The sequence below is a fragment of the Bubalus kerabau genome, chromosome 20, assembly GCF_029407905.1.
Source record: "Bubalus kerabau isolate K-KA32 ecotype Philippines breed swamp buffalo chromosome 20, PCC_UOA_SB_1v2, whole genome shotgun sequence".
Taxonomy (NCBI): Eukaryota; Metazoa; Chordata; class Mammalia; order Artiodactyla; family Bovidae; genus Bubalus; species Bubalus kerabau.
This window is the reverse complement of record NC_073643.1, coordinates 32,115,627-32,142,632: the sequence shown is the minus strand read 5'-3', so window position 1 is coordinate 32,142,632 and position 27,006 is coordinate 32,115,627. Positions and strand designations below refer to the sequence as shown.

Below are 27,006 nucleotides of genomic sequence, written 5' to 3'. Positions count from 1 at the left end.
GTCCCCAGGTTCCCTTCCGAAGCCTTCATCACATTACTACTAGACAGAAACTCTTTAAGGACCATTTTCAGATGTTAAATCATTGTTCGCGCTGCACATATTCTTGCTATTCCTGGGGGAACGATATCTGAAGAGAAGCGTGCTAACAAATGCAATCCTGTAAACAGGCATTTTTCCTCTTGTTGTGAGCACCTCTGTAGCCCCGCTCCCGGCTCTGTCATCCATGCCTTCGCTCGACTTTGAAGTTTAAGTACTGAATGAACAGCGTCATCTATTATCCAGAGTGTGCATGTAGATTATAAATAAGAAATAAAAGTGACTTTCAGTACACTGCTTTTGCATTAGCAAGACGCCTTCTCTCTTACCTCTTCCTGTCCTTCATACCCTACAACCAACAATCTATTAGGGATCTGAATTTCGGGGCTTCTTTCAGAGGAAGACAGAGACTGGAAAATCTGTCTGCCGAGATGTGAAAAGTTGGACTGACTGCACAAGGCTGGGGTCTGGGCCTGGGCTCTGAAGCCAGCCTCTCTCCTTCCTTAACCCTTATCTTACAGATGCCCTTCAGGATACATGTCTGGTGATGGGACTGACTCTTCATTTACATTTTTCTGTTGACAAACAGAGTCCATGAATATTAATTATTCTGAAGTTTATTTGCAGAAAAGGCAGTTTCTAATCCTTATCAATTATTTATTGAAAATCTCCTCCACCTAATAATCTCATTAACATTATTATACTAAGGCCAACAGCAAATATTCCTTTGATAAGTAACAACCCAATCCGTTATCCTTCCTGCCAAATCTCATGTAGCCTCCTCCTTTGCTTCATCATGATAACCTGGCTTTTGTTTCCAGGAAGCTCTAGATGAGTCCTTCCTTTTTTTTTTTTAATAAAAGAAAACTCATACAGTGGTTTTTTTGTTAAACCTGAAAGTCTCTGATATGCTACACTAAAGGAATGAGAAAGAATAAAAATTAAAACCCTGGAAAAATGTTTGGATGCCTGCTTTCTTTTCTCAATTGGCTATATGCTGCATTATTCAATGGAAAATACCCAGGGATAGAAATCCCAAGGCATGAAAACCACACAGTCATGGCACATGAGTGACCCGAGGGGAACGTATCACATGTTAAAAACATGTGAGGGACCTCCCTGGCGGTCCGGTGGTCAGGGGTTCAATGCAGGGGCTACGGGTTCGATCCCTGGTTGGGGAGCTAAGATCCCACAGGCCTCACAGCCAAAACATCAGAACATAAAGCAGCAGAAACAACACTGTACAAATTCAATAAGAAAATGGTCCACATAAAAAAAAAAAAAAAGCTTACAAAAAATAAAAACATGCAAAAGCCTGAAAAGAGTAGAATGCAAATGAAAACCACATTTTAACAACGAAGAACCTTATATTTATATAGTTTCATCACTTTCCAAGCATTTTGACCTAATGATACTTCATTTACTTCCCCTAAAGCCCCTCTGAGGTGTGCAGGACAGTTATTATTAACTTTATCTTTTAGACGAAGAAACTAAGATGAAGCGACTGCCTAAGGTCTCCCAGCTACAAGGTGTCAGGACACTGACTAAATTCTAGGAGCTTTGCATCCTAATTCATTGATTGGATCTGTCTTCAAAATGAGGACTGCCTCTAACTTCCTTCTTCCTTTTTGACTCACTGTTGGCATTTTAAAGGACACTTTTGCTTGGATATTCATGTTTTAAAGGTCTGGAGTGCCCACTGATGATTTGTTCAATACTACAATTTCCAAAAATCAACCAAGAAGCAAATATCTAAAATGGAGCATGATTTCTAATTTAATCAGACACAAATGAGAAAATAAACAGCATGTGATTTCAGAAGCAAAAGGAACCTTTGAAAGGAAGTGGTTTCCCAAGGCTCAAAGAGTTAGTGGCTTACTATAATCCAGAGTGACTTACAGCAGCAAAACTCAAACCTAGCCTGGCTGATACTCCCATCACTGTTCTGGGACCGTATTTGCAGAAAGAGCCCTTGCATTTTCCAAACTTGAAAAGTCACTTTTTTTTTCCTTTTGATTCAGGGTCACTTTTTTTTTTTTTTCTCTCTCACAGAAGGAGTTTCTCATCTATTGCCTAAGAACATGAGTCAAATACGCTAAATATTCCCCAGAAGTCGACATGGGGGATTGATAGCAACAATCAGTCAGGAAGGCATGTCAGCTTCATTCCCTTAACCCCAAAGTCTCCATCCTCATTTCTCTTCACCTCCAACCATCAGACCAATCTGACCCCATTTGCAAAGTTTATAGAATGAAAAGCATCTTCAAAGGAAAAAAAAAAGTTTGCTTTTTGTTTGTTTCCCTTTTGCCCAGCAGAAAAGTACTGCAAACATCAAAGAGGAAAAAATGATCCGTTGAAGCAGCACATTGTTATCCTATTAGTAAAACCATACATTGCACACATCAGACAAGGACAAAGCTTGATTCACAGTTAAGCTGCTACATATTCCAAGTACAAAACCAATAAAAGGCCACATGAGAGTGGGGAGGCAGATGATGGTAGACCAGTTTATGAAGACTATGAATGTCTACTAAGGAATTACAGAGGTTACCTCTCGCCAGTCTGACAACTGCAAGACGAGGGGAGGAGGGCTGAAGTCATCTTACAAGGGGTTGCTGGTGTATTCTGGGAAGTCTTTGCTTATTTCCCAATAGCATTCAGGAAAATGTGGGCTTGCAGTAACCAGGATAACCACAGTGAATGAAGCTTTAAGGAATGGGAATTGGGAAACAAACTGTGGCGGGAAGGATAGAGCTGGGAAGTTTTGTTTTCATTTTTAACGATGAAAGTGAAAAAAAATAAAGTCACCAGTCTTAAGGTCTGGTGTGACTAGCAGAAAAACGTCACCAGAAACAACTTCCTTGGGCCACCATCTCGGCATCCTCTAGGGCAGGTGTCAGCAAATTACTGCCCTGGGGCCCAAATCCAGCCCACTAACTGTTTCTGTAAATAAAGTTTTATTGGAACATAGTGATGTCCATTTATGTACCGTGGGAGCTTTGGAACAGAATATTTGCAACAGGATAGACGAGTTCACAGAACCAAAAAGGGTTACAATTGAAAGTAAATTTAAAAGTTTGTTAATCCCTATTCTAGAAAGATTACAGTGAAGAAAAATATCCACTTCCCAATAACAGATAACAAAAATTTCTAAACAGATGTACATGTGCACACACACACAGTCACACAGTTATACCCTATATGTATCAAACTTAGTTCTTAATGGTGCTGGTAACCACAGGAATGAACTTCTGACTTTATCCATGCTGACAGATTGTAGAAGGGCCCACATCCTATCCCAGAAGATTGTTTCTAAACACATCAGGGGCGTCCATGCAAACGTTAATCAAAGGACAAAGCCTTCACTTTGTCTGTGCTTAGCTTCTTTATCCATAAAATGTGAGGCTGGATCATCAAAGGAATTTTAAAAATTCTATAACTCTAACAGAGAAAGAAAAAGGAGAGAAGTAATCACACACATCTATACATTAGGGCTTGGGTCTGGAGAGGAGTAAAAGAACTGAGGATACAGGAGACGCCACACACAAGCCGAGTGGGAAAAGACAAATGTGTGAAAGCGACAAAATGAAGTCCTTCTATCAGCCGCACATGAAGGACAGATTCTGAAAGAGCTCAGCACCTCTACCAAGGGGCAGAAGGAAAGACCTACTCAAACATAAGAAAGAACTGTGGGAGAGGGACTTCGCTGGGGGTCCAGTGGTTCAGACTCTACGGTTCCATGCAGGGGCAAGGATTTGATTCCTGGTTGGAAAACTAAGATCCTGTGTGATACACAGCCTGGCCAAAAATAAATACATAAATAAAAAGAACTGTTAGGAGAGATCACGGTTCTATGAAAGCTTCTGGAGAAAAATAATGATCCTGCAAGGAGATTGGGTGGAATGGGACCTATTCTGAACTTTCAAAATAGCTTGAGAAGCCAACACACGAGCTTCCCGGAGACCTGCACTTTTTCAGCTCTGGCTACTTGGAACTGAAAATAGCCTGGCTTTCTTCTCCAGCCCACCAAGTGTGTCCTCTTTTGTGACGACAACACAGACGTGGCCATGGTGACACCTTGGAGGAACTGAGGTTCCCTGGCTCTCAGACAGCGAAAGTGGGAGAAATTTTCAAATTTTGACTTCTTTTCAAAGAAATATGCTTTTCCAAGCCTGCTCCAGAGTTTGTGTGAAAAGCTGACCTGCTGTTTTGTTTCTCAAGGTGAGAGATAAAGATAAACTCCATTAGATCTGTTGCAGTCTAGTATTTGGGCCTCTGTGTTGATCCAGAATAGTGACCAACTACCATGGGAGCTGACTGAACGGATCAAGCAAAGATTGGGTGCCATTAGCTGACTTTGCGAAATAAGCCATGAAAGTTAAGACTATTTCCCAAACAGGAAACAAACACATGCTCTGCTGCCAGGGAAATGTACATAGTTTGACTTGTAGGTTATGAATCTTTAAAACTTCCACCGTAAGTCCCAGCACACATTCTTAGTGAGTATGATCTTTTATTTATTGCTCTAAGCCATTTTTCTTTGTTGACTGGAGTGATGTTGGATGCAGGCAAAACATGGGCCACAGAAACATTAACACAAAACACTGCTTGGGGAGTAAAGGACACTACCTCCACAGGGCTAGTTATTCTTAATTAAAAAAAATATATATATTCTTCCAGATAGTAAACCAATAAAAAATGACTGTGGCGACTTCAAAAGGACTAACTCATTTATCAGTGAAGCTGCTCGAGCAATTTTCACAAGAAATACAAAGTACCAGATATATTTGTGTTGTCAATACATTTTTGTTGGTTGGGGAAAGGGTTCGAGCCTGTTACGTAATACTGAGAAAACACAGAAGGTACTTCCCCAGCCCTGTCCGTCAGCGACAGTTGTCTACGGCACCTGGAGAAATTTGCAGTTTTAAGTTTTCTGGTTCCATGGACCCAAACAAAAGAACAAGAAAGAGAAACATGTCGAAACCCAAATGGTTGCTTTCAAGCTGTCTATAAAATAGCTATTGCAACCACAACAGATTACAGCTTCTTATGTGCAGACTTATTAGTCCAGCCAGATTTCCCATTGTTTAAAAGTCAACACTCCCTTGCCCCTGAGTAGCTAAGGTGACAGCCATATGGCATCCGACAAGTTGCCATGTTGGAGCTATGTTTTAGATCTTTCAGAACCATCATGCTTGAGCTTTATTGTCAGCAGTATGCTATAAACCTTACCACAAGTGCTGTTGAATTTCTGTCATTTCTGGAGGAAAACAAAGACCTTCCAATAGAAGTGTTTGGGGAAGAGAAGGAATCAAGCTCATTTTTTCTTGGGTGTTTATTAGAAGGATGCAGGCAGGACTTCTCTGGTAGTCCAACGAGTAAGACTCCATGCTTCCAATGCAGGGGGCCGGGGTTCAATCACTAGTTGGGGAACTAGATCCCACATATTGCAAGTAAAGATCCTGTATGCCACAACTAAGATCCAATACAGCCAAATAAATAAATAAATATTAAAAGAAGGAGGAGGATGCAGGCAATAAGTGTGAAGCAGGACTTGGCCTTAAAAATGGAAAGAAACAAATCCACGTTACAAGGCGCAGGTGCTTAAAAGTCGGCATGTTCACGAAAAATAAGGGCTCAACCTAAAGATAAAAGGGGGAGGGAATACCTGGGATTTTCTTACCTGACTGAGCAAAAATAAGATGGGAAGAAGTGAAAGAGTTCTGAATGAGATAGCCTTTTAGGGTACTCGCAATGGGGAAGGTGGCCAAGGACAGTGGGAGCAGCCTCGTCTGCTGGCCACTACAGTAAACACAACCAGAGGGGACCACACGCTGGCCTGAAGGGATCAGGCTGCGGACGTGGGCACACATGGGTTAGAAGCTGGGCCTGTCCCCGTATAAGATGCATGAACTCGCACAGCCAATTGTTTCTTTCTAGGACAAACAGGAATTTTAAGATTACTTGGCTCACAGGGTGCTTGTGAGTACAAATGGTACTAAAATATGAGGGAGTACCGCTCTAGGCAGGAAGAAAGGTGCTTTCAATAAATTTACTATCAATACTACTACTACTTTTAATACCTTTACTATCTTTGATATTAGTCATTTCAAGCCTCAAAAAATCTCTGACAAGAGGGATGTTCAAGATATTTGGATCAAATGAGGAAACACACTCATTTCCTGAAAATGGGTCGCTTATCAACCATCATCCAGTGTTGCGTGCTTGCTCCTCACTTAGCAAGTTCACTCCTGGGCATACACCTGCAGAAAACCCTAATTCAGAAAGACACATGCACCTCAACTTCACTGCAGCACGATCTACAGCAGTCAGGACGTGGGAGCAGCCTAAATGTCCATCAACAGAGGAATGCATAAAGAGGATGTGGTACATATATACAATGGAATATTATTCAACCATAAAGTGGAACAAAATTGTGCCATTTGCAGATGTAGGTGGACACAGAGACAGTCATACAGAGTGAGGTCAGTCAGAAAGAGAAAAAAACAAACCTTGTATTATAATATTGTTTCTGTGTGGAATCCAGAAAAAATGGTACAGATGAATCTATGTACAAAAGGGACAGAGACACAGATGTAGAGAACAAACTTATGGATAACACACGGGAAGGGAGGTGGGATGAATTGGGAGACTAGGATTGACGTGTGTGTGTGTGTGTGGGTGTGGGTGTGTTCACACGAGTACTCAGTGGAATATGACTCTTGGCAACTCCATGGACTATAGCCCGCCAGGCTCCTCTATCCATGGAATTTTCCAGGCAAAAATACTGCAGTGGGTTGCCATTTCCTCCTTCAGTGGATCTTCTAGAACCAGATTATCAAACCCGTTGTCTCCTGCATTGCAGGCAGACTCTTTATCACTGAGCCATTAATGAGAACCTACTGGGTAGCACAGGGAGCTCTGTTCAATGCTCTGTGATGACCTAAATGGGAAGGAAATACAAAAAAGAGAGAAAATGTGTACACATATAGCAAAATGATTCATTTTGCTGTACAGCAGAAAGTGTAAAGCAACTGTACTAACAGCAGCGTAAAGCAACTGTAGTCCAGAAATTAATCAAATAAACAAACAACAAAAACCAAGCAAAAACTGTTACAAATGTGCCTAAATATGGAATTACTTGGTGAATCTGGGAGAAGGTGAGGAGGGGAAAATCAGGAAAAGAGGTAGTATTAATTAGCCCTTAAACTATGAAATTTGAAACTAAGAACACAGGTTTTCCCTTACAGCTATAAATACATTTAAAATTAACATGAACAAGTGAATTACCATATAAGAGAATTAATCCTAACCATTCCCCAGAAAGAACTGATGCCTTTGAATTGTGGTGCTGGAAAAGACTTTTAAGACTCCTTTGGACAGAAAAGAGATCAAATTAGTCAATCCTGAAGGAAATCAACCCTGAATATTCATTGAAAGGACTGATGCTGAAGCTGAAGCCCCAATACTTTGGCCACCTGATGTGATGAGCCAATTCATTGGAAAAGACCCTGATGTTGGTAAACATTGAGGGCAGGAGGAGAAGGGGACAACAGAGGATGAGATGGTTGGATGATATCATCGACTCAATGGACATGAATCTGAGCAAACTCTGGGAGATAGTGAAGGACAGGGAAGCCTGGCGTGCTGCAGGACATGACTTGGCGACTGAACCAAGAACAAACAATTCCCTTGGTAAACAACACTTTTACCAAAATGTTTTCCGTAAAAAACAGCTATTTTTTTTTCATCTATAAAGTTCAATGGTGGGAATGGAAAAGAAATATGTAAAAATGTGAAGGCATGATATTAAAATTGAAAAGCTATGGAATATCTACAAAAATGTCAACAGTTGCTGTCTCTGTAAAATGAGATTTCACTAGGTATGCTTTTTCTTTGTCTGCTTTCTTAGTTACATCTTCTAATACTTTTTATCCAATGGACACATAATTAATTGATCAGTAGAAAATGCCAAATAATTTTCTATTCAGTTTTCAGTTGAAAATATGTGAATGACACCCAGGCCTCACTCAGGGCTGGCACTGAGGATCTCACTCTTGGCTTTGGCACATGGGGGTATTCTGCAGGGACTGGTGGATTTAAGTGCCTGTCTACACACCTCTTCTAGCATATTCTATGGCCATCCTCTAACTGTGTCACAATCTCTGCCATTAATTTATAGTACTTTCACAAAATGCACCTATGGCTAGAGGACCTTCTAAGACTTTAGTTTGAAAAAAATTTTTTAAATCAACTTTTTTTCCCTCTGTTCTTAATTCTTCAGAAACTTCCCTAGTCTTTCACAAATCAAGTCAGGTCACAAGAATCAAATATTATCTCAGATTAGAACCTAAACAGGGTACTTGCCAAACAATAGCCTAGGGAAGTTATTGGTTATGTGTAGTATGCAATTATTAGCTATCCTGGTTCTAGGTACTAATCCCATGAAAATTATAGAGGAAGGGCAGCAAGGAGCACTGAGACATAAAAAAATCACTGCCATGTGTAAAAACTCAGATGTTAAAAAACAAAATGCAGGCACAAGAATTTAGCCAGAAAAGAAAAAAACAATAGACATGCCAATAGAAAAGCTGCTTCTTAAAATTTGGCTGGCAGCGTCCTTCCCCTCCCCAATGGATACTCTCAGTAAAGAAAACATGGTCGATTTTTTCTCCCTTGACTGTATTTGATTTCCAATTAAAATTAAATATAAACTGAAACGCCACCTGGATTTTAGCAAAATCCATTCCCTGCCTTCCCCCTCCTCCTTTTTCTTAAAAGAAGAACCTGGGCTTACATATACAAACATTTTGCTAAATGACCCGTGGCAAATTGCGTAATGCCAGTAAAAGTTGTGTTTTTTAAGTTATGAGCCCCAAAGATTTTATCTGAAATAAAACCCTGATTCAATTCAGATTCTGGAGACAAACTGTGTCCTTAACTCTGCCTCTAAATTTAAAACATTTGTGTGTGGGGCCCCTTCAGTAATGTTGCTAGTAGGTATGGAGGAGAAATTCTGTATTTATTAGGATATGTGTTTTCTTTTCTAAAATGGTAAATTAGGGCACTAATTGCCTACAAGAACGGATTCTCTGCAGTCTTGATGTAGTGGCCAGTTTCTAAATGAAGAGCCTGGTTGTTAAACAGGCCTGTGTGCTTATTTCAGTTAATCATCTCAATGAAGGAAGACACAGGAGTTCCTATATTCATGGAAAAGGGTTCCCTTGGAGGTATCCAACTTTAATATCTACAATGTTCTACAGATATTGGCTTTTAACATGAAGTGGCTGAAGTTCACAGAAGAATGGAACAGTGTAGAGAAACCACTTGGAAGCCCCAACTTCTACCTCCAGGTTCTTAAGACGACAGTCAAGCCTTTGTCATATCCTCAAAAGGCAATGAACAAGGACACTTATGGTGTCATGAGCACATTTTAAAGGCTCCAAATGTGGCAAGGTCTTTATGTATATTATTATTCAGTATATTCATCACATGAACCCTTTCCACAAGTTGTTTTTATTGCTCCATTTTACAGATGAGAAAAGTGAGACTCAGGAAGACTGGCATAACTTGCTCAACTTCCTGCATTCAGTAAATGCTAGAGTTGGGTTTTAAACCTTTGTCAGTACAACTCCAAAATGTCTTAAACTAAACATTCTTCTATTTCTAGCTCTCTAGGGCAGTGAAATAAACCTAGTGGAAACAACATGCATTGGGCAAGCAACTAGGTATATTTGTATATGATTATCACGACAATACATGACAAAGTCCAAACAAACAAGGAAGGAACTTTCAATGTGGGAGTAGTGGAGAAATCTAACTGTGTTTTTTTCATCTATATTCTTTTCAGTGACCATAGATTGACTTCGGTCACACACTGACGATGCTATATAAGGATGGCTAGCGGTTGATGGTGGAAGCACCTAGAAGTTGGTGGAGAGACAGCACTAGGGGAAAAAACATGTGGTAGCTGCAAACACAAACATGTCATGGGAGACCAATCTTACAAGTATGAAAATTTATCCCTTGAAATCTGTGCAAAAATTTTTAAAAGATAAATATGGGTAAGATATATACTTATATATTTTATTGATATTTTATAAATTTATATTAAATTTGTATCATATTTATATAAGATACAATATAAATATTTTATGTAAAATGCATATAAATCTTGCTCAAGGGACAGGTATTCTCTGCCATTTCTATCCACTCTTAAAAGTTTTCAAACAGCGTGAATGTGCATTATACAATAACTTTTTAATTATAAAGGCAAGAAATATCACCATAGATATTTTAGAATATACAGAAAAGTGAAAAGCATACAAAATAAAATGCAATCCTATAAACATACAAAAACTATTGATAATCTTTTTGACAGGCTTTTTCAAGCTTTCCCCCACCATCAATTATTATAATTTTTAAAGTTAAGTTTCCATAATTGATAAAGTTATATTTCTAAGGGAGTATGAGTCTTAATGGGTACCTAATATTGCTTCAAACTTAACCTTTCTTCTAATGTCAGTGATTCAGCATATTTTTTTTATTTTCATATCATAAATACTACCATAATGAACATCTTCAGGTAAAAATCTTTGTGTATGCCTCTCATTATTTCTGTTGGTTAAATTCCTAATAATGATGATGATAAAGATACGATTAACAGCAGCTAACTGTTATAGACTCATGTACTCAGACTATTAAATGCTGATATTATCCCCATTTGATGAATGTGTGAAGTTAGGCATAGAGAAATCAACTGACTTGCACAATAACCAAACTAGTGTCAGAGTAATGATCTGGACAAAACAGGCTGGCTCCACCATTTATGCTTCTGATACTCTGCCTTTTTCATTGGTTATCAAGTGTGCTCTAGTCAGCAGTAGACAATGGGTTAGAAGCATCAGAAATGCAAATTTGGGGGCCCCACCCAAGATCTACAGAATAAAGTACTTGGGAGTGGGTCCTGCAATCTGTTTTAAAAAGTCTTCCATATGACTTCCATACAAATAAAAGTTTGAGAACCACTGCTGAATGCTATATAATTGCTCAGTACAAGTGTGACCCTGAATTCAACTGTGTGACTGTTCTAAACCTGTTACACAATGCCAAACCACCCCCAGAATGGACTGCTGCTGCTAAGTCACTTCAGTCGTGTCCGACCCTGTGTAACCCCATAGATGGCAGCCCACCAGACTCCCCCGTCCCTGGGATTCTCCAGGCAAGAACACTGGAGTGGGTTGCCCTTTCCTTCTCCAATGCATAAAAGTGAAAAGTGAAAGTGAAGTCGCTCAGTCGTGTCCAACCCTCAGTGACCCCATGACTGCAGCCTACCAGGCTCCTCCGTCCATGGGATTTTCCAGGCAAGAGTACTACACAATGTTATATAAGCCACATAAGACGGTGTGGCTGCATCATTTCTTGTCATCTTTGCTGATTTGGTCAAAGACCTTCCAACGAGTATATAGTGTTGTGCAAGAGTATGTAAACCTGGTTAGTGCATTTGAATAAACATAAAATGACTCTCAGGACCTATGCAGAGGTCTTTATATGACCTTACTTACCAGGGTTTTCTTCAGAGCTGGCATTTATAGTGCTACGTTTAAGATATCCAAGAATTAATTCCAGGGACACGCTGGTAAGCATTTAGAGCCAAAAGAGGAAACCTTTTCCAAATTAGAGATAGGTTACTAACGCACTTAACATTAATTAAACATAGAAGAATCTAGGAACATTTGTCAAAACACTGAACCAGCTAGCAAATCTAATTAACATGCAGTGTGGGCTGTACAGTGTTTTAATTTGGGGGTGGGGGGTTGGGGTGTGACACACATGAAACTGTAATTGCAAAATCATACAAACACACATGTATACGCACACTTTGCAGAGTGAAAGATGCTGGGATCTCATCAGACTTACAAAGGAGGGGTCTTAAAATGGTGCAAAACATAAGAATGGTGGAATTAAAGATATGACCCATGACAGGGAAATCCACCTGCCTGGAAGACTAAAGAGATTTTCGCTAACTGGGAGATAAGTCATCTGATAACAAACTTAGAAACAAATAAAGTAAGACAAGAAATAAGTTTGAAAGGGAGAAAACGCGAGGCCAGTGCATTTTTCTAGAAAAGACCATCAGTTCATAAAAATAGCTGCATTGAGTAAAGATCTTCAAATCTGACAACCATTTTAAAATAAGGTCCTATGGTTTCAGTCATTCCAGCTAAATGATGAATAGACGTGAATGAGCTAAAATTCAATATAAAAATATGTGAAATATGGATACCACCAACGAAATGACCAGTCTTGTCAGCCCTCATCTAATCTCTGGAAATCATACACTCAACTCAGGCAATGGTCTGTGTAAACAGATAGGCCCCGGACCATTTCCTGGAGACCAATCAACTCAGATGCTGGTATCCAGTATAGAAAGACCTCTGCTTATGATATGCCCCCAGGCCTTCCACAATAGAAAACCACTCTCACTACTCCCCAAATTAAAAATGACAAAGTAGCAAAGATACATCTCTTGGCAATTTAATATCTAAGTCATAATCCAAATCCACATAGCTCAGTATATACCCTCTATCTATTATCTCCTGATTGAAAGAGTTAAACTAAATCTGCTGGTGTGCACATACTGAGCTACTGTTTCCTCAGTTTCATCAGTCGTCAAAGATCCCACCAACACAGACACAAATAAACTCTTCCTCTCTGGGTTCTTGTTGTTTAGTCGCTAAATTGTGTCTGACTCTTGTGCAACCCCATGACACTTGCAACTGTAGCTTGTCAGGCTCCTCCGTCCATAAGGTTACTGGACATTTATTGATTAAATCACGTAGCTGTTGATTAGTCAGATGCATACTTCTACAGCTTCATGTGCTTTGACGTTTTTATTGCTATTCAATTCACATGTTTACATCTTGTCCTAGGCCAATTAGATTATGAATTTTATGAATGCAGGGACACATTCAGGATATTTCTTTGCATCTTCTAGCCAACCGTGGGACTACAAATATATGCTACTTTCTTATGTTAATTTTCTTTGGTAGGAGAACCATGACCAAAGAAGTCCTCTCTTTGAGTGACTCATTCAGTATCTCACGCTCCATCATTTCTTTAGTAGGCTGGCTGATTATTCTTCTAAGCAACAATTTTGTCAAAACCTTTCATTTGTAAGATACATTCAGTTAAATGATTAGAAAGCAACCCATATAGGTATGATGACAACTACATGTTAATTTTCCATTTCAGAAAAGGCAAAGTAAGTCAAATTATGAGATAAATACATATATCAATAAATGTACACTTTAGGGGAAAAATGAGGGAATGATCTTTCAGTTTTGTTACATGATACTATAAAATAAGAATACTAAGTTTTGGAAGGCAAATCTTGCTACATCTGCCATTCGCTAATCCAGGGGGTCAACAAACTTCTTCTGGTAAGGACCAGATTATAAGTATTTTAGGCTTTATGAGCCATACATTCTCCATGAAACAACTCGCCCCTGCTGTGGTAGGGAGAAGGCAGCCACAAACAAGAGAAAAAAGGGAAATATGGGGCTTTCCTGGTGGCTCAGTGATAAAGAACCTGCCTGCCAAAGCAAGAGACATGGGTTCAAGCCAAGATTTGGGAAGATCCCACATGCCACAGAGCAAGTAAGCCCGTTCGCCACAACCCCTGAGCCTGTGCTTTCGAGCCCGGGAGCTGCAACTTCTGAGCCGAAGTGCTCCAACTACTGCAGCCCGCAGGCCTTAGAGCCCGTGCCCCACAACACGAGAAGCCACTGCACTGCAACTAGGGAATAACCCCCACTCACACAACTAGAGGAAAGCCCATGTACCATCAAAGACCTAGCATAGCCAAAAATTAGAAAAAAAATGTTTTTAAAGGGGGGTAGGGGTGGCTGTGTTCCAATAAAAAAAGTCTTTATTTCAAAGAGGAGGAAGCACACCCAGATCTGTAGGATTTGGCCTTCTGCCTTAGCTCACCAATCCTCAGTATGGTCTGCCAGCTCAACACACTGCCTTTTACTTAGAATTTACCAATAAAGGTACTGACTGAAAGGCTGAGAAACAAGTTTAAAATAATTCCAGAATGCAATCCCGCAAATTATAATTGCGAATCACTACATTATAGAATATCACCTTGACAATAATAATGGAGAATATCGCATCCCCAGTTGATGCACACTGCTTCCCCTCTTATGCTAATGGTACAGTATATCTATACATAAATGCACATAGCATATCCATGAAATACACTACACAAACTTGTGTAAGACAAGTGCAGATCTAATGGGATAAATCAGCAGGTTAGGATAAAAATGCATGTTGCCAAGGCATTTTCACTTAGAACCTTGGCAGGCTGGATTTCTATCGTGTGGAAATGGAAATATCACTATGAAGAGGGGAAAAAATGAGGCAAGGTAAGCCATACTATCACAGTATTATTTATCATACACATTAGGACCAAAAATAGTCAGGAAAGAATGAACATTATGTCATTCTCTCCCAGTCTTTAACCTTGAAAAGGGTGTTGAGTTCATAGAGAGCATAACAGGAGTCAATACAAGAGGCTATAAAAATGGAGCTACTTCTTCCTGTGCTACCCTGAAAAATTAACACACTCATTACAACAATAAAAGGCTACTTTCACCCAGTTCTAGGAAGTTACGTTCTATTTTATTAAAATTTTCCAAAATTCTTTCTTCCTTTGACTCTAAGAGGCCTGGCTCTGCTGTTGAGAAGCAAAAGACATTTTACGCACAATTTTCCTCTACTAGAAAGAGGTATATTGTGCCCTTCAGTGAACATAAAATTGATATTATCATCTCTTAGTTTATATCTCACTACTTAACCTTCAGATTAAAAGTTATTGGATTTGAATGACTAAGAAGACATCATGTCACCTTCCCTTCAATGTGGAGAGAGGGGTGTTGGGGGCAAGAAAAGGTACAATGTTAAAAATACCAATTTAGATCAGCTGACATTTGCCTTTTTTTGACAAGTGACCGTGATACTGACAATTACATATGGTTGCCTGGATCAGAAAGTGTGTAATAAACAGTCTACTTTAGGAAACTTTACGGAAGACCAACCTGCATCAGGGAATTCATTTTATTTTGGGTAAAGAAGGTACAGTTTAAAAATAGGGATAAAAGAGTTAATTCAGAGAGAACCTTAGGGTTATCAACTTCACAAAATAAAAAATTTTAACCCCTCCAAAGCCAGTATTTGCATTGTCAGTTTATGCAGAAGATACTGGAAAATACTCTCTCAGGAAAGATTAAAGGGAAAGAGCTTCCTTCCCTCCATCCATCTCTATGCAGGGCTCAACTTCAACTCATCAACAAGGCTTGCTCCCCCTTAGCAGTTGAATCTATACCCCCTAAATGGGTTTTCCAATAGCACCAGCTGTTTAATAATTACAGATTGTATTTTTCCAACAAAGGAAACACAACAGGCACCCCCTTCACCTTAAAACAAAAAAATTATTCATTCTAAGAAGCCTGTGTCAATATGAGACACTTTATCAAAGATCTAACTTGGTAGTTTTGTTCTCTAAGAGAGATAAGCACATTCCCTGATCAATAGGAACATAAGCAGTTTATCAGCACTTCCCATGTGACTTCTGGAAGATATACTCATTAGAAAATGGCATAGGCTAAAGGGAAAATATTTGATAATTTTAATCTGAATAAACATATACAATCAAATAGTGAAACTGAGTGACACAGGAGGGTGTCTTTTTTTAAAACAGCCTTTAAACAGAGATTTTTCCAAAATAAACTTACTCTTTATATACAAATTATGTTCGTGCTTTCTTTATCATATCATAATAATTGATTAATGACGGGCAGAAAGGAGCTTGCCTTCTCCTCTCGCTGCCCTTCTCTCTCTTCATTCCACGGTGCACCATGCTGCCTGTCAGATCGGAAATCCTGAGTCACCCCTCTTAGACACGCTCACATCTCCTGTTTTCCAAAGGTGCTACTGATTTGCCAATTCACCCCCGAACTCCCTTTTGTGACCCAGGCCTTCCTTTCTCTTCCCATTTCATTCATTCACAGAGTAAGAGGACTGTTCGCCGCCCAGTACTGTGCTCTGTGCTGAGGAACAGCAAGGGATGAGAAAGGCTCCTTGCCCTCACGCGGCTGACAGCTGACCAAGGGCTTCAAATGCAGGGAACAAGGCAGGGTCAGCCACACGGCAGCCTCGGGTTCATCTAGGTGCTCTGTGACCTAAATGGATGGGATGGGTGCGGTGGGAGTGGGAGGAAGGCTCAAGAGGGAGGGGATACATGTATACATACAGCTGATTCACTTTGTTCTATAACAGAAAAAACACTGTAAAGCATTTATACTTCAATTTTTTTTTTAAGCTACAAGAAAAAAAGATTGGGATAAAAATCGAAAGAACAATGATACTTAGTGACATGGAAATTACATAAAATTTGAATTCCAGCGTCTATAAATCAAGCTTTACTGCAACACACACACACACACACAAAACCGAAAAACCAAACCAAACCAAAAAAAACCATGGCGCCCTCAATGACGTGAGGCAAGGGTTAGTGTCCCATTCCTAAATCCAGGACCAACAGCAATGGCCTTGTCACTACTATTCATCTTTCCTGAGTCTCTTTCCTGCCACGCCAGGCCCAACGTTCTTTTTTACCGTCAGTCCACCTCCTCATGTACAGCCTTTCTTTCAGCTGGGAAACTTCCACTGGCTTAGAAACTCAACTTTCACACAAACTGAACTCAATTTACCTTCTAACCACCTTCACATCACTCTCAGGCTTACTCATCAGGCTCCAACCAAATAAACTCCAAGTTACTCTCCCCTGCTTCCCCAGCACCTCACATATGTGTGGTCCTCACATTTCCTTACACATAGGCGTGGCATCATAACGGTTAAATGAAAACAGGAGAATAAATAACTGCAAGAAATTGAAAGCTAAGAAAGAAGGTTAGTAGTCCATTTAGTAGCGACCTAGACTAAAACTGAGTCCAGGCCAGTATGTGAAACTCTCTTCAGTAAATTTTCTTGTGAGAGAGGGGAAAAAAAAAATCGTTTTATTTCCACAAACCAAATCAAACACAGTATTTAGTAAAGAGTCTCTGGAATGTTACAAGTAACACTTCATAATTACAATAGATTTGAGTTCAAAGACCAAGTGATGAAAAGAAACTTTCTAATACAGGGTTCAATTCCCTATATAAACTTCCTTTCTGCTGCTCCATCCACCACTCGCATTTATACTGCTCTTCTACTTTGTCATAAAAGCAGTCACCTTCTAACCCTTTTTATCAAGCAATCTATGCACTAGCTAAAAGTACACTAGACTCCATCAGGCGAGCTATAGGTTTACATTACACAAACATACCAATTCTGCCTGTTCAGCACTAGTTGTCAATAAAGGCAGGCACTTGCAAAACAGCAAAGTAGGTTACTTGCCTTCAGAGAACAGATAGGAGCCTGCCAGTTTTGCAAAACAAACTCTTTGCAATCACCAAAGCTAATCTGTCAACAAATTACCATTAAAGTCATTCCTCCTGAAAGTTCAAAAAGAGATTTCTGACTAGGCAAGAGATAGGGAATTTGTTTGTTTTTTTTTATTAGCTCACAGGTCAAGACTGAAAATTACCTTCTCAAAGTAGCAATGCTTTTGCTTCAAGTCAACAGCATACACTTCACTCATAATGAGAAGCAGCATCTGGGTTGCTATTACCACGCTCTCTTATGTACATGACGCTTTTTTCTCCCCGTTTCCTGGTCCATCTTAATTTTCAATGGAGAGATTAATGACACACAACTGCTGTTCAGAAATTAGAACGTGAAAGAACTTCACACAAGGTTCAAAGTCTGCATTACATAAATCTTTGACAACAATATTTAGATGGAAGGCAGGTCTAAACAACAGAGGAGAGAACTAAATTTAGCATTCAGGGTGAAAGATGCCTTTTCCAGAAATAGCCACAAAAGAAGTTAAGAAAACGTATAAGTTTGCTATTTTGTGCCTGCCTTTTCTTTATTTGTCAGAATTATCTGAATTCCTGTCTCAGTTTCATTTTAATCTGTTTGGTTTTTGCTAACATTTTGGTGGCACTGATTCCTATAAAATGTATTTGACCGTCAATATGTTCTATAGTATTTGAACTCTACCTTGTGTCTTCAAAGAGTCTATCTGAACAGAGCAATTCCTTAGAAATTTCTTAATTTTATAATTTAAAATTATAGCTTGGGCCTTCACCCATTAGTGAAGGAAGGTGCTGGCTCTTATTATAGTCCCCAGGCCCATGAGGGCATTTAATAAATGAGTAATCTCAAGACTTCCCTGGTGGTCCAGGGGTTAAGACTTTACCTTCCAATGCAAGGGGTGCAGGTCCGATCCCTGGTCAGGAAGTTATGATCCCACATGCCTCACAGCCAAAAAAGAAAAACATGAAATAGAAGCAATATCTTAACAAATTCAATAAAGACTTTAAAAATGGGCATCAAAAAATCTTCAAAAAGTATGAATAATCTCTTCTGTACTTTATACTTTCACAGTATAAGTCCTCTTAGGACACAGATATGCTGAACGTATTCACCCTTCCAGTGGCATCCAAAGACCCTCCCTTTTCAGACACAGTCCCTGCCTGCTATGGGAAAGTCCACTTGAGAGGATTCCGTAGAAAGTTCATAAGAAATCATTTTCAAAGAAAAAAACAGAATGACAAAGCCAAACTGGCTACTGATAGTTCATCTTTGCATCTATAGATCTATACCTAATCACCCAGGCTTCTCTCTGTAGAAGGGGAAACAAGGCCAAAGATGACCAGTGGCATTTAACACAGCCCTCCAGAGGAAGATGGGGAAGAACAAGAAACTAAGGGAGGCTCCCTTTAATAGGTGCTTACTGCCCATCCAAACACTAACAGCTACTTCTTCCAGGCATTGTTTACCACAGAGGCAGTTACAATTCGAAACACTGGTAGGACATCCTTCCAGTTCTGTTTAATACCCACCCACTATGGCACCCCACTCCAGCACTCCTGCCTAGAAAATCCCATGGATGGAGGAGCCTGGTAGGCTGCAGTCCATGGGGTCGCTGAGTTGTATCTGACTCAGGGACTTCACTTTCACTTTTCACTTTCATCCACTGGAGAAGGAAATGGCAACCCACTCCAGAGTTCTTGCCTGGAGAGTCCCAGGGACAGGGGAGCCTAGTGGGCTGCCGTCTATGGGGTCACACAGAGTCGGACACGACTGAAGCGACTTAGCAGCAGCAGCAGCAGCAGTAACTTCAGTAACAAACACTAGAGGAAGGGATTCATTCTTCCATTCTGACAAGAAAGAACTTCTGAGTGTCTCTGGTCCTCTGTAATGACTAATGACTAATTTTACTTCCTTCAAAGGCTCATTGGCAAAATTCAACCCAATGGATCCTCCTCTTTCTCTTCCATGATCTTGTAGAAGCTCCTTGTCCTTTCTACCTTTTTACCTCCTTAATAGTCACCGAATGTTTCTCTTTTACATTATTAATGTGAAACATGTACCTTAAACCGAATGTCAAAGAAGCTATATGAAGTTAATACATCACTTAGCCACAACTCTCCAAATAATACAGTTTTGAATTCCACATATAGTTTATCTTATTTAAATGTCCTTCTCACAGACTACTTCTAAACTGCCCTTCTCATATAAAATGATAACCACACCTAAAAACTCTAGCAACCAAAGCTCTCCCTACATTGATTTGCAGACAATAAAAGTGCCAGGTGGTATCCCCCCCAAAAAAGAAAAAAAAAACCCATCATTAAATGGAATGTTGTTAAGAAATCACTGTTTTATTTAACAGCTATTCATTTTTATTGAATAAACATTTTCTAGTATGCATTCTGTTAATTGACCTGACAGCATATGCTGTATATGGAGAAACTTCTAAACATTATGCTCTATGTAATATGCTTATCTGAAAAAGCTCTCATTTGCAGCAATATGGAAATAAAATTCTGCTTTCTAAAATTCAAGACTTTTAAAATGCATTAATCCACACAGTTTGTGAAATTGCTCTGGACATTTTAAAATCCTTCCTTTAAGGGGGGAAAAAAAAAAAAAACGTTAGTAACTGGTAATAGTATTTGTTGCTGAGTTTCATAATGGAGTAGCCAGTATCCAGTAGAGAACTTTTACAGACCTGGAAATGGGGCAGGCATAATAGGAAATAAAAAGCAGTGATGGGATTGGGTAAAGAATTATTCAAGAGCTAAAAGAAAATGTTCAGAAACTCTATCAAATTATATTATTAGAAAACTATTGTTATAATAGTTTCATGGTCCAGATATAAGTAGAGTTGAAGCAGTACAGAATAATACATTTAGTTTTAAGGAAGGGAGCCAGTTTGTGAGTGTGTGGGTGGGCTTCTCCAGCTAATGGTAGCCCCTCTCTTTGGCTGATGGCTTCTGAGTGATGATGGCAATGTCCAGACCAGAATCACCAACTCCACTGCCTAGAGGGCACAAGTCAGCCAAGGTCCTGGGTGGGCACTCAGGCCGACTGCAGGCACTCAGCCCGTAGGGGCTCCTTGACTTAGTAACAATTCATCTCCCAACAACGGTTACCCGTGTAGGAATACTGCCCATGGTTACCAGATCGGATTTTTCAAGAGAAAATGGAAAAGCCAGATTTCCCCCATTTCTCTAGGCTGTCAACAACATAATTAAAAAACAGCAACAGCAATTCTGTCTGGACCCAATTTAGCCAATCTACAGACCAAACCCAGAACAGAAGCCACTCACTCCACAGCGAATCTTCGTGAAAGCTCTTCATTCTGAAAGGGCACTTGTTCTCATTCATAATTATCTTTGGTAACATGGATCAAAGGTGGAAAGGCTTGCATTTATTTATTTTAAATCTTGGCAGTAGGTAAAAATTCTCCCTATATTGTCAATGATTGCACTGGAGCAACTGGAAAATCCTAGAACATTCAGTTTCATACACAGCATAATTAACTCATTTTTATACCAAGCCTTTTAAGCCAGATCTTTTTGTTCCATGGACTTCTAACATATTTTACAGTTCTAATTCTCTTCCAGTGTCCTACATTAATCAAAGCTGTAACCCCTGTTGTCTTTGTACTACAGAATCAGAATGTGCCCCTGGCGAGGAATGGGGGAAAAGTCAACAGGAATTAAATTTCAGTGCAACTGTTTACTCAACTGTGGCCTGCAGTTATTGAAATTTTATCCGTGGTTTTGTGTGACTACCGCAGTAATGAATTCAGCATGGCTGTGATTTTCTCACTGCTGGTATTCTCACTTCAAGTAAAAACCTGTACAATAAGAATGACGAAAACAACCCATGTCCATCATGTTGACGTTCAGATAACTACAAACTGTTTAACTGTTACAGTTTCAGTCTGAGAGAAAACTGATAATACGACTCCCATAAAACTTTCCGAATCCTGTCTTTTTTTCTTATTTCATCTACAGATTTTCTTTCCCCCTAACAACCTGTTAAGCGCCTCATCGTACACTTAAGGAAGTCACACAGCTGTCAGTTGTTTTATTTTAAAAGACTCAAAAGGCCTGCCAACCACAATATATGGAGTTTCAGGCACAATGATAGACCCAACTGCTTTCTTCCTTCCCCAAACATATCAGAGGCAATTAGAAATAAAATTGTTATAAAAATATTAAAAGCACTTTGAAGTACAATCAAAAGGTATTGACCTTTACACCAATTACCCAAACAACATATTCTCTAAAAAGTGGTCAGAGCCAAGATAAAAGAGGGGAGACATGAATAACTAATTTTGCGGCTGATGGTTTTCAAGGAAGATGCTGTTAAAATGTACATATACATGAGCAAAATAATTCAGAAAGAGAAAAACAAATATTGCATATTAATGTATATATATGGTATCTAGAAAAATGGTGCTGATGAACCTATTTGCAGTGCAAACAGATGCAGATGTAAAGAATGGACTCGTGGAGACAGCGGGAGAGAGACAGGGTGGGACGAACAGAGAAAGTAGGATTGACCTATATGCACTATCATGTGTAAAATAGAAGCTAGTGGGAAGCTGCTGTGAACACAGGAAGCCCAGCCTGGTGCTCTGCGATGACCCAGAGGGGTGGGATGGGGTGAGGGCAGGAGCGAGAGACTCAAGAGGAAGGGGTATGCTTAGAGTTATGACTGCATCATGCTGTGGTACGGCAGAAACCAATACAACGTTGTAAAGCAATTATCTTCCAATTAAAAAATAAACTAATTCTTAAAAAAATGAATGTATATTACCTTCTTCTGTGAGGTCAACTTGTGGTTGCTGTTCGTGGGGTAGGGAGGGAGGGGTGTGTCTGTGTGTGTGTGTGTCATAAAAGTAACGTTTTTGGCTGGCTTATGACTTTGAGATAGTGGATGATTTTCAGTTCTTTAAATAAAAATCAGAAGATGTTAATTTCCCATTTATCCAATTGACATGTTCTAAATACTAATTACTCTGTGTTCATACCACATCAGGCCATGGGGTCACAAAGAGTCGGACACAACTGAAGTGACTCAGCATGTACTCGCGTATACCACATCAGTCAATAGCCCCACTTCAGCTGCTCCATAAAGAAACAGTTGATCTTGGCCTCTGTTTGGTACGGGCACAGAAAATGGCAAACCAAATTACCAACTTATTTCCAATATATCCAGAAATATCTGAGAATATCACACGAACAAACACACACACAAATACATGGCTCCCTTTCTACCACTGATAGGTCTTGTCACCAATGTCACTGGTTGGGATTTGGCCATTTGCACTACTGCAAATACCCCGAGTTTACACACATAAACCCCAGCTGATGTGATGCCCAGGAAGCAGGCACTATCGAATCTGAGCTGCCACTAGACGAGAGATCAAATCACTTCAAGTCTCTTTCTCTCTTTTCTATTTTTTCCCCACAGATTTCACTGTCTCAAGCTGGTTCCAACGGTTTCTGACAGACTAACAAGCTAATGATTCCTTATTGGTAAAAATTCTTAGAAAGGAGAAAATAATACATGTTTTAGAGACCGCCAAATGCTATATCCCTAAAACAGGAAGGGACTGCCTTAGTTTCTCTGCTATAGATTCTAAGAAAATGGTTTGAGAAAAGGTTTACATTTTTCCTTCTTTCCCCCAACCCCCAACAATGTGTTTCATTCAGAAAGGGCCAAAGATTTACCACTCTTTTTAAACCTTTTTTCCAAATTACTTTGTATTTAATAAATGAATCAAACACTAAAATGCAACAAAAATCATTCATGATCATTAACAAAAATGTACACTATTTCCTAATTCTAAAAGAGGCTGTGAAAACAATGCTTATCTTCAAGCAAATGCTACTTACTTGAATTTGCATCAACACTTTGGCCAACCAGCAACATTCACCTTGTCACACCCTTTGCCATTTGTAAATATTTTACCAATCACAGTTACCCATATAAATGCCTACAAAGGATATAACAAGAATGAGTATGTCACAACTTGTGATCATTTGGGGTAGCCACCAAAAAGAGATCCTTTAAAACAGTAATAAGATTTAGTCACATACCAACTGCTGTATGAATATAAGAAACATTTTTAAGTGGCCTATCTCCCTAAACTCTGAGTAACAGCAAGCAATTTCTTACACCAATGCCTGCATTATTGATGTCTCGTTATCTACCCAATTTTGCTTGGGTATTTCTCCTTATTCCTACTCTCCTGTTTCACCTACTTTTCTTGCTTATAACCCTTGTTTCTCCTGTATCCTTGACCCCTTATTTGTTTCCTTCTTCCTAAGGCTTAATAAGTCTTTTTATCATTGTTGTTGTTGTTTTTTTTTTTTTTTTTTAAACTCAAGCATTAGGAACCATTTCTCCAAAGATTCCTTTTATTCCAAGTAGTTAAACTTTAGGCTGGCATATTAGGGGCTCCAAGGAAGTGGCCAGAGGTCCACCCGATCTCACTTTCAACAACCATTTCCCAAGACAGAGGGGCTTCCCAAGACTGAAATGACAAAAGCTTGAGAATTTGTTTCTTAATGCCAATGGCTGGGGCCCCGGCTTAAAAGATGTTGCGTACTGTCAGATAGCTGGCTGAGTATCAGACGGTCACGGTGGTCAAGTGTGCAATGAAACGGTAGCATCTGCATCTACCTCCCTCCACAGCCCGACTCCAGCGCACGGTACCTGCTGCTGCTGCTGCACGTGGGCCAGATCGGCCGTCCCCACGTCCACGGCCGGCGTCTCCCCGTTGGACCGCCCTTCCCGAAGACTGCCGCACTCTAATAAGTGGTTGCCGCCACTAGACCCATTCTGGATGGCTGAACCGTTACTTTTTGTCTCAGTCCCAGATTCTTGCATCATGACTCAAAAACCTGATTTGCAGGAGGGAGCCAGGGAGAAAGAAAAAAACAGCTGTTAGCACAGTTGTTGTACATAAGGAGAAGGGCCCTGCCTTCAATGTTGCCAAACTCTGTAAACAGTTGTCACTTCCTTTCACTCAACTTATCCCTTATTAGTGGTCCAGTAGTCTAGTTTCTGAAGATGGAACTGTTGGTCCAAATTCAAGTTTTAAGGGCTCCACTGTATAGCACAGGGAACTCTACCAATATTCTCTAATAGCTTCTATGGGAAAACAATCTGAAAAAGAACAGATATATGTATATGTACAAGTGAATCACTTGGCTGTACACCTGAAACTAACACAACATTGCAAAACAACTATTCTCTAATATAAAACAGAAATTAATTAAAAACTTTAAAAGAAAAGCAAATTCAACTTTTAGTAGTATTGTTCTATTTATGTTATCTTTTTCCTCAGAAAAAAAAACATTGTCAGATGAACTTAGAATTTATGGTTAAATTCCTGTGATTATATCTGGATGTTTTGCTCAAAAACCAGTAAGTCATTTCATTCAGTGTATTAGGTGTAACCTTTAATTTTAGTATGTATAGGCTCTGTATGATGTATTACACTCTTAGAGAAGTATTTTCCAAATGTAGTCTATCAGGAGATAACACACCTTAGCAAGAGGCCTCCTGAGGTATTAATCCATGCTAAAACCCCTTACAGTCAAAACCCCAAAAGCGCTCTCAAGATTTGCACTCCCTGGAATCATTCAAGTATTGGAACTTTTCAAAACTGGCCATTCCAGTAAGATAAGCTACTTTGAGAGAGGGAGGGGGGGAGTCACAACTTTTCACAGGCTAAATAAACTGACTCTTGTCTTTGTCTTATGGTTAAGATTGTCCTGAGAAGTCCCATTCAGAGTTATGTGTTTCTCATACTGAATTCCTAACGTCTGGTCTGGTTTAAGGTGTGAAAGGTCTAGGCCCTCTTATGCTTATTTTGGAGAAAATGTTGCCTAGGCAGATTAAAAAAAAAATTCTGAATTTGAAAGTGTAAAGTGCAAGTCGCTCAGTCGTTTCTGACTCTTTGCGACCCCATGAACTGTACAAGTCCATGGAATTCTCCAGGACAGAATACTGGAGTGGGTAGCCTTTCCCTTCTCCAGGGCATCTTCTCAACCCAGGAATCGAACCCAGGTCTCCCACATTGCAGGCAGATTCTTTACTAGCTGAGCCACAAGGGAAGCCTGAATTTGAAAGTACTAAACATCAAAAAAATTTTTAAAGATATATATATATAAAGGATTGCATAAAGGATTATTATAGTAATCCCCCCTTTATCCACAGGGGATACATTCCAAGATCCCCAGTGGATGACTACTGAACCCTATATACACTGTGTTTTTTCCCATACATACATGCCTAAGGTAAAGTTTAATTTCTAAGAGATTAATGGTGATAACTAACAACAAAAAAAAATTATAACAATATACTAGGGTGAAAGTTATGTGAGTGTGGTCTCTCTCAAAATATCTTGCTGGACATATTTAATGCCTTTTCCAGCTTAAATAAGCACTTTTCAGACACTATGATCACAACTTCTGCTGTTCAAAGTACAAGAGCAAAACTAGTATGCCCTTCTTTTTCCTTCATCACAAATTCATGGATAGAAGATTGGTTCTTCTCCACATGATTTTTTTCTTTCCTTACTGAGAACTTTCACTTTTTCACCTAAAGGAAGCACTTTATGGCTCCTCTCTGGCACATCCGAAGTACCAGCATCACCAGCACCAACATGCACGTTCTTGAACACGAGCCCTGTGATACCTGGACACAACTGAGATGGCTACTGAATGGAAAATGGGTGGGAAACGCTGGGCAAAGGGATGATTCCAGTCCTGGGGAAATCGGAGCAGGATGGTGAGATTTCATCTCGCTGAGAATGGCGTTGAATCTAAAACTTAAGAATTGCTTATTTCTGGAATTTTCCATTTAATATTTTCAGACTGAGGAAAACAAACCTCAGAGAGTGAAGCTGTGGATTGGGGGGCAGGGGGACTACTTAAGACAAATTCAGTCTGATGTCAGAGTTCTTAGCTATGTGTTTTTTAAAGTTGAGGTAAAGAAAGGGCCAAACAATGAACATTTTAGGGTTGCACTCCAGGCTGAGAGGCCAGACACAAACAATTATCACTTAAAGGGAGGTGGTAATTCAAACATCCAAGCTAAGGAATGCCCAAATAATTAAGACAACTGGGAAATACCAATCTTAGATAAAAGGGCAGAAAACTTTTACACAAATTGATTCAAATCATGGATGACACATATACACAAAGTGTTACAGATTTCTGCCCCGTAGATGAAATATGTGACAACACGCAAATTTAAACACTCTAGGCATCTTTATAGGAGGTTGTCTTCCTGTAAGACACTGGTTTAAGTCTGTTCTATACTCATACAAAAACAACTGGAAAAATTGAACAGAAAAATCCATATCTTTTTTCCTTTCCGTGCATAGTATAATCCAATGTAATGACAAATTTCATAAACCCAGAAGGCATACACACACACACACACACACACACACACTAAAGTTAATCCAATTCTGAACTG

At 39.5% G+C, this 27,006-nt stretch overlaps 1 protein-coding gene across 23 annotated transcripts in view; it reads right to left on the bottom strand.

Moving 5' to 3' along the window:
* The window catches only part of FOXP1 (forkhead box P1), a 714,382-nt gene that overhangs the window by 213,922 nt on the left and 473,454 nt on the right, over window positions 1-27,006 (bottom strand). For 22 of the 23 annotated variants that reach the window (XR_008705966.1, XM_055557294.1, XM_055557289.1 and 19 more), the window contains one exon: window positions 24,232-24,419. The exons of the other annotated variant lie outside the window; for it this stretch is intronic. Coding sequence is in view for 21 of the 22 variants with exons in the window: in XM_055557294.1 (XP_055413269.1) it covers window positions 24,232-24,408 (177 nt within the window). In the remaining variant the exon portion in view is untranslated. The remainder of the gene's footprint in view (window positions 1-24,231; window positions 24,420-27,006) is intronic. 23 annotated transcript variants of the gene reach the window in all.